The 8,145-nt window shown below is 21.8% G+C and overlaps 2 protein-coding genes across 2 annotated transcripts in view; one reads left to right on the top strand and one right to left on the bottom strand.

Annotated features, from left to right (window-relative positions):
- The window catches only part of LOC117171504 (coiled-coil domain-containing protein 137), a 19,092-nt gene extending 15,555 nt beyond the window's left edge, over positions 1-3,537 (bottom strand). The window contains exon 1 of the mRNA XM_033358873.1: positions 3,403-3,537. Coding sequence (XP_033214764.1) covers positions 3,403-3,479 — 77 coding nt within the window. The 5' untranslated portion in view covers positions 3,480-3,537. The remainder of the gene's footprint in view (positions 1-3,402) is intronic.
- A 2,927-nt stretch (positions 3,538-6,464) lies between these two features.
- Positions 6,465-8,145, top strand: part of LOC117171379 — a 6,689-nt gene continuing 5,008 nt past the window's right edge. Inside the window, exon 1 of the mRNA XM_033358629.1 lies at positions 6,465-6,600. The gene's annotated coding sequence lies outside the window, so the exon portion shown is untranslated. The remainder of the gene's footprint in view (positions 6,601-8,145) is intronic.

The following is an 8,145-nucleotide window of genomic DNA, read 5'->3' as shown; positions in this document are numbered from 1 at the left end:
AAAAAAAAAGAATTTTTAACCAAAACTATCATTTTCTACAAAGTAGATACATATTCGACCAAAAAAATATAATTTACACCAAATAGTTGATTTTTCAAACCAAAAACACGAATTTTCAACCTAAAAATATGAATTTTAACAAAAAAAGTTAGTCTTCTTCCAAACAGTTACATTTTTAAATTGAAAATTCAGCTTGGAACTTAATAATTGAATTTTCTACTAAAATGGCGTATTTCGCATTCAAATTACAAATATTTTTTACGAAAAATCCTAATTTTCAACTAAAAGACGAATTTTTGTTCGAAATTTGAAATTGAATTTGGTTGAAAATTCAACTATACTAGTAAAAAATGGATCTTTTTATTTGGAAACTTAAATATTCGATAGAAAGTGAATTGTTTTGTTGCAAATTCAACTGTTTTGTAGAATGCTCATGATTTTGGCCTGATAATTCAAAAATTTGGTGCGAAATTCATATCTTTAGTTGAAAATTAGTCGTTTTTGGTTGAAAATTAGTCTTTTTTTGTGAAAAATAAATATTTTTGGTTCAAAAATAAATTATTTTAGGTAAAAATTGACAATGCGTTGAAAAATTCATATTTTTCGTCAAAAAATAAAGTAATTTAGTAGAAAATTTAACTGTTTGATTTGAATTGAATTTAACTATTTTTTGTTCTTAAAATTCATAACTTTGGGTTGAGAATTTGTATTTTTTCTTCGAAATTTCAACATTTTAGTGAAAAATTGATGTATTTTGTTCGAAAATTCATCTATTTTGGTTGAAAATTCCACTATTCTAGTAGGAAATTAAATTATTTAAAAACTTAACGATTTCTTTGAATAATTAATAAAATACAAATTTAAAAGAGAAGAAAAATGTCAAATAAATTTTTGAATTTTCAAGCCAAACTTCTGAATTCTTGCATAATATTTATCCAAATAGTTGAATTTTACAATAAAATAATAAATTTTCAATAAAAAATGGCATACTTTAATCCTAAAAATAACACAGATTAATTTTCAACCAAAAATTTGCATTTTTTAAATAAAAAAAAAAGAAACATCTACCAAGCGGGATAAACTTTCAAATCAAAAAGACAAATTCTCAACCAAGAAATAAAAAAAGGTTTGAACAAATTGTTGAATTTCGAAGCAGTGGAATTTTCAGCTCAAAAGTATTGATTTATATTCAAAACCAAGTGAATTAAAAAAATAATTATTTTTAATAAAATATTTAAATCCGGAATCACAACAGATTAATTTTTCACCAAGCAATTGCATTTTTAATTAAAGAGATTAAATTTCTACCAAAAAAGATCAATTTTCAAATAAAAAAGTCGGATTTTCCACAAAAAAGATAAATTTTTAACCAATAAAGACTTTTCAGTTATGAAAGCAGCAATTATTTCAACCAAACAGTTTAATTTTAAATAAAATAAAATAAAGTTAAAAAAAATGAACTATTTAAATTTTCAGTGAGAAAAAATTTATTTTCAACCAAAAAATAGCGAATTTTCATTAGAATAGTTAAATTTTGAACCATAAAGTTGAATTTTCAATCAAACAAATTAATATTTTATAAGAGGATAAAATTTCTACTAAAAAGAATGAATTAAGAAAAAAAATTTCAACAAAAAAGTTGAATTTTCAGCCAAAAAATGAATTTTCAATCAAACGGATTCATTTTTATTTACAAAAAATGAAACATCTTTCAAAAAAGTTGAATTTTCAATTCAAAAAATAGTTGAACCCTCAATCAAAACAGATAAATTTTAAACTAAATAGTTGTACTTTTAAATTAAAAAGATGAAATATCTATCAAAAGAGTTTCATATTTAGAAGAAACTGAAACAGATTAATTGTGAGTCAAATAGTTGAATCTTTAACTAAAAAAAATCAATTTGAAGCTAAACATGGAATAGTTGACTTTTCAGTAAAAAAATTTCATTTTTATAAAAAAATAAACAAGTTTTTAATCAAATTATTCAATTTTTAACGAAACAGATGAATTTTCAATATAAAAAATAAATTTTTAACAAAAATAGAATATTTATGTTTTTTATTTAAGAAAATTAATTGTTAATAAAAAATACGAATATTTAACGAAATAGTGGAAATTTTAAGTAAAAAATATGCATTTTCAACTAAAATGATGAATGTGAAAGCATAAAATTAATTTTTATCGTCGTAGTTGAGTTTTCAAACCAAAATTTTTGTCAAAAGAAAATAATTTTTAAACAAAAAAGTCGAATTCAAATATTTTAGTATTTAATATTAGTTGACTAAATTATGAATCAAAATAAAATAAAATGAATTTTTTAAAAAAGTACTTCAACTATAAATAAAGAAGTTGAATTTTGAAGCCAAAAATATTAATTTTCTATCTGAAAGGATAAATTTGCCACACAAAAATACCATTTCAATCAAATTATTAAATTTTCGACAAAAAATATTTTTTCAATCAAATATTTAAATTATTGACCAAATAGACGGATTTTACATTAAAAAATATCAACTTTCGAAAAAACTTACATTTTTGAGAAATGCAATCTTCAAAACATTTAAATTCTTAGATAAGAAAGATTTTTTTTATTCAAGAAAGAAACAAAAATTTTTTTTAATTGTTGAATTTTTAAGACAATAAGACAAATTCTAAACTAAACTTTTGAATCAGCAGAAATTTTTTTTAACAATGTAGTGAAACTTTCAACAACAAAAAAATCATTTTAATCTGAAATAGACGAAATTAAAAAAAAAATAGTACAATTTTCAACCAAAAAGATGAATTTTCAACCAAACATTTTCGACCAAAATTATAATTCAACTAAAAAATTTTTTTTTATCAAATTCGTTTAAGTTTTAACCAAAAAATATGAATTTTTAACCAAATAGTTAAATTTTCAACCAAGATGATTAATTTTCTCACGAAAAAAAGAGAAAAGTTTAATCAAATTGTTGAATTTTCAAGCCAAAAATACGAATTAACCAAATAGCTCCGAAGTTACATTTTCGATCAAAAAAACCTAATTTTTAACAAAAATACGAATTTTCAACCAAATAGTTGAGTTCTTAGCCAAAACTCATTAATTCTCAACAATACAGTTGCATTTTGAAACAAAAAAAGATTAATTTTGAAATCAAAAAGCCAAACTTTTAACAGAAAAATTGAGTCTTCAATCGAAACGGATATACTTTCAACCTAAAAGTTGCAGTTTTAGTCAAAATAGAATAAATTGCTACGAAACGAGATTAATTCTCAAAAAAAAAGACAAATTTTCTAGATAATAATTTCATTTTCAACCCAAAAAGAGTCATTTTTAACCAAAAAAAGGATGATTTCTTTCCAGTTTTTGTGAACATAACCTATAAAACAGTAATTTCACTCGTATTCGGTACACTTACTCTTCTAGACGCTTCGCTTGTTGTTTTAGTGGATCCTTTACTCCATGATGTTTCTTTCCTGGTATTTTTCGACCCATTTTCCCTGCAAAAATTAATTTTTGAAATTTCAAAAACACGTGTTGTTCTGACACACCAACGGCACGAACGTAAACAAATAAATGATCGTCTGCTGTTTGTACTAGTTTGGTCTTTTACCGTCGAATCACCGCTGGTAAGCGCGGGAGTATTTGAATTGATTTTTTAGTGTTCACGTTCCTGGATTGGGACAACTGAAAAATCTCGGAAAATAAAATTCTCGCAAACAAAATATTCGAAAAAAATGTATCTTATGTTTTCCATAAAAATTTTTAAGGGAAATTTGAAAAAAAATTAGTTTAAAGAGAATATTTAACAAATTTTATAACATTTTGTAAGGTTTCCATAATTTTCGAAAGAGAATTTTGAAGATTTTAAGGCAATTTTGTTAAAAAATGTTAGGGAATTGAAAAAAAATATATATCTAAAAATCGAATACTCCTTGAAAAAGATTTAGAACTATTGATAGGATTTTAAAAATTCTATAAAATTTGAAAGGGTTTCAGAAAATTAGAAACAAAATGTAGATTTTTGAACAAAATTTTAAAGTTTTCTTAGGATTTTATTCAAGAGAATAACAAATATGTTCTCAGAGTTCTGGGTAAATTTGAAATGATTTTTGTTTCAACAAAATTACTTTTTTAATTTAATTAAAATTTTTTTTAATTTTCAAAAGTGCGTCGACTGAAAAATCATGAAATATGAAAATTTCAAATTGGAAAATTCCCGCATAAAGATTTTTTAATGATTTAAAATTTTTTAAGATTTAAAAGAATTAAAAACAAAATGTATAATTTTGAAGATTTTTTAACAATATTTTAAAGCTCTTTAATGTTATTTAAAGGTTTTAAGAGAAACAAAAAATGTCCTAAGATTTTTAAGTTGATAAAAATGATTTTTCATTTAAAGAGATTAATTTCGCAAGCAAATTTTAAATTATTTTTTAAAATTTCTAAAATTGCGTCGCCTAAAAAATCCCAAAAAATAAAATTCCCGACAATTTACAATTGCCGGGTTGAAAAATTATATTTTTCGTATGAAATTTAACTATTTAGTTGTAAATTGAACTATTTGTTTGGAAATTTACAAAAAATTTATATTTTTGGTTGAAAAATGAACTATTTTATATTGAACTATTTGTTAGATAATTCACGTTTTGTTTATGTTTTCTATTTTTTGATATAAAAATAATATTTTTGGTATTTTTTTCCTTTTAATAATTGGTATTTAAATTGATTAAATAATTTAACTTGAACTTATATCTTTTATTGAAAATTTAAATGTTTCTATGAAAATGTATCTGCTAGGCAGAAAATTAACTTTTTTGTTGATAATTCATATTTTTGGCGAAAAAATAACTTTTAGTAAAAAAAACTCCACCGTTTAGTAGAAAATTGATCTAATTATCTAAAAATTTAACCATTTGTTAAAAAATTAACTATTTTGTTGAAAATTGAACTGTTTATTCGAAAATTCAACTATTTGGTAAAGAAATAAACTTTTTTCTTGTAAATTAATATTTGTGGTAATTTGGTAGGAAATTCAAGTATTTTTGTTTATTTCCTTTTTTTTTGCAGAAAAATAAGCTTCTTGGTCTATTTTCCATTCAATTTTTTAAATAATTTAAGCTGAATTAAAAAGTTTTGGTTAAAATTTAACTATTTTAGTAGGAAATTGAACTACTTAGCTGAAAATTGAAATTTTTCTTTGAAAATTCATCTGTTTAGTAGAAAATTAACTTTTTGGATAAAACTTCATATTTTTGGTGGAAAAATAAACTATTATATTATAAAATTCAACTTTACGTGGAAAACTGCACTATTTTATTAAAATTTATCTATTTATAGAAAATTGAATTTTTTTAAATTTATATTTTTGGTAGAAAACTAAAATATTTTAGTACAAAAATCAACTATTTAGTTGAAAAATGAACTGTTTATTTAAAAATATAACTCTTTGGTAGAAAATAAAATTTTTTCTTCAACATTTACATTTTTGGTAGAAAAATAACATATTTTAATAAAAATGGTAACTATTAATTTAGAAATTAACCTGTTTGTTCAAAAATTCAACTATTTGGTAGAAAATTAACTTCTTTTCTTGTAAATTGATTTGTTTGGTTTTTGTTTAAAAAATACATTATTTTAGTAGGAAATTCAACTATTAAGTTGAAAACTGCTTTATTTTTTCAAAAATTGATTCATCTATAAAAAATTACATTGTTTGTTAAAAATTAAAATATATGTTGAAAAACATTTTGTTTTAGTACAAAAAAATCATCAATTATTCCAAAATTGAACTGTTTATTTGAAAAATTAACTATTCGGTAAAAAAATTAACATTTTTCTTGTAAATTTATATTTTTTGTTAAAAATAAACTATTTTACTAGGGTCTCAAACTATTACCTTGAAAATTGCAATCGATTTGTATAAAATTACATTTTTTTCAATTGAAATTTTTTTTTTTAAATAAAATAGTTTAGTAAAAAATTCAACAATTTAGTCCAAAATTGCATTATTTCTTTGAAAATGTATCTATTTGCACAAAATAACATTTTTATGCTGAAAATTGATACTTATGGTTACAAAATCAAATATTTTAGTAGAAAATTCTATTATATAGTTAAAAATTGATTGTTTATTTGGCAATTTATCTTTTTAATAGAAAATATACTTTTTTTTTTAAATTGAAATTTTTGAATTGAATAGTCGTCTTTTTGGTTGGAAAATGTAACAATTTTTTTTGTCAACATAATATAACAAAATGTCAAATTGTCAAAATCGCAAAATAAAAAATTTCAATTCATTGTTAATTTGGTCAAGTTATTATTATTTTAACTATCAATCAATTTTTGTTTATTATAATTTCTCAAACTAAAATCTGAATCAATTTATTGGATCACGCTTTCAAAGTTGAAATTTAAACTTTCCCGCTCAAACATCAGGTTAAAGCGCCCTCTCGCGTAAAAAACGTAGAACTCATCAGTTCTATTAAAATCCTGAACTTGAAAACATCATCAAGGTTAAAAAACACGTTCAAGTCAAAATGACCTGTGCCACCTGCGTCAATTTGTGCAAGATCTTTGAAAACTTCCATCACTCACAATCTCAACAACGCAAAGGGTAAATAATAAAAATTTATATTTTATCCCATAACCTAAAAACACAAAATGACACATTGTTTGTTCGCATGATTGTCACGTGGATTCGAACCAGTTGACAGCAGCTGTCAACTGTCAGTCGTAATTTAAAAGAATACCGTTAACTGCAAAATGAACGAAGTCGAGAAAATCGACAAAAACTGTTCGAATCTTTATTCACGTATATCGCGTATTCTACTTCATTTTCTAAACTTAAAAAAAATTTTTTTGACGAATTTGCGTATGATCTTTTCATTTCTGCACAAAAATTGTTTAATAATGTTAATTAATGATCGAAAATGCAGCTAACTGTGTTTTGGGATTCTGAAATTCGGAAAGCGTAACGGCAAACAGGATATGAAAGAATGGAATTATTACCAAATATTATGAAATTATAATTATTGTGAAATACTACATATACTATTAATCAATTTGGAATTTTTAAGTTTAAAGTTTCAAAATTTAATACTCTTCAATTTTGAAAGATTTTCTATTGTAAATTTTGCAATTTTGAAGAGTTACACTTGGCAATTCTTGAATGTTAAAAATTTGGAATTATAAATTATTCAATTTTCAGGAACTACATTTTAATGGTATGTAATTTGGAATATATTTTTTTTGTATAAACAGCTTAATTTTCAATATGAATAGTTGAATTTTCTATTAAAATAATTTATACTATAAGCAAAAATATGAATTTCATTTAATAATATTAATTTATTAATTAAATGAAGTTAAAATTTTGAAGTAAAAAGTTTTAAATATAAATTTTGAAAATTAAAAGTTTTATTACAACTTTTTTTTAAGTTTAACATTTATAAATTTTGTAAAGCTGATTTTCTGATAGAGGTGAAGTGCAAGGAGTCTATCTTTCTTCAGTAGGAAATTAAATTATTTGGTTCAAAATTGAAATATAACTAAACTAAATTAAACCAATATAATCTAACACAAACTAAACTTAATAAAACTAATAAAAAATAAATTAAGCAAACGTAAACTTACAAAAAGTAAGCTAAACTAATAGAAACAAAAGTAAATTAAACTAAAATCAACTAAACTAATATAAACGAAACGAAACTAAATCAATATAAACTAAAATAAATAAACTAATCTAAAATAAAATAAACTAAGTCAAAGCAATATAAAAAAGATGAAATAAACTAAATTAAACTAATATAATCTAACATAAAGTAAACTAAACTTAACGAAATGAAACTTAATTTAACTAATAAGAACTAAACTAAATTAAACCAATATCAGCTAAAAAAAATAAGCTAAACTAATATAAAAAAACTAAATTAAACCAATATGAACAAAATTAACTAAATCAATACGAACTAAAAAATAAACTAATATAAACTTACCTACATTAAACCAATATAAAATAACAAAAAATAAACTAATATAAACGAAATTAAAATAAACAAAAGCAATATAAACTAAAATAAAAGAAAATGAACTAAAGGAAACATTACAAAACTAATATGAACTAAACTAAAATAAAATGAAAGTAATGTAAACGAAACTA

Source organism: Belonocnema kinseyi, chromosome 4 (genome assembly GCF_010883055.1).
Source record: "Belonocnema kinseyi isolate 2016_QV_RU_SX_M_011 chromosome 4, B_treatae_v1, whole genome shotgun sequence".
Classification (NCBI taxonomy): Eukaryota; Metazoa; Arthropoda; class Insecta; order Hymenoptera; family Cynipidae; genus Belonocnema; species Belonocnema kinseyi.
This window is presented reverse-complemented; position numbering and strand designations above follow the sequence as displayed.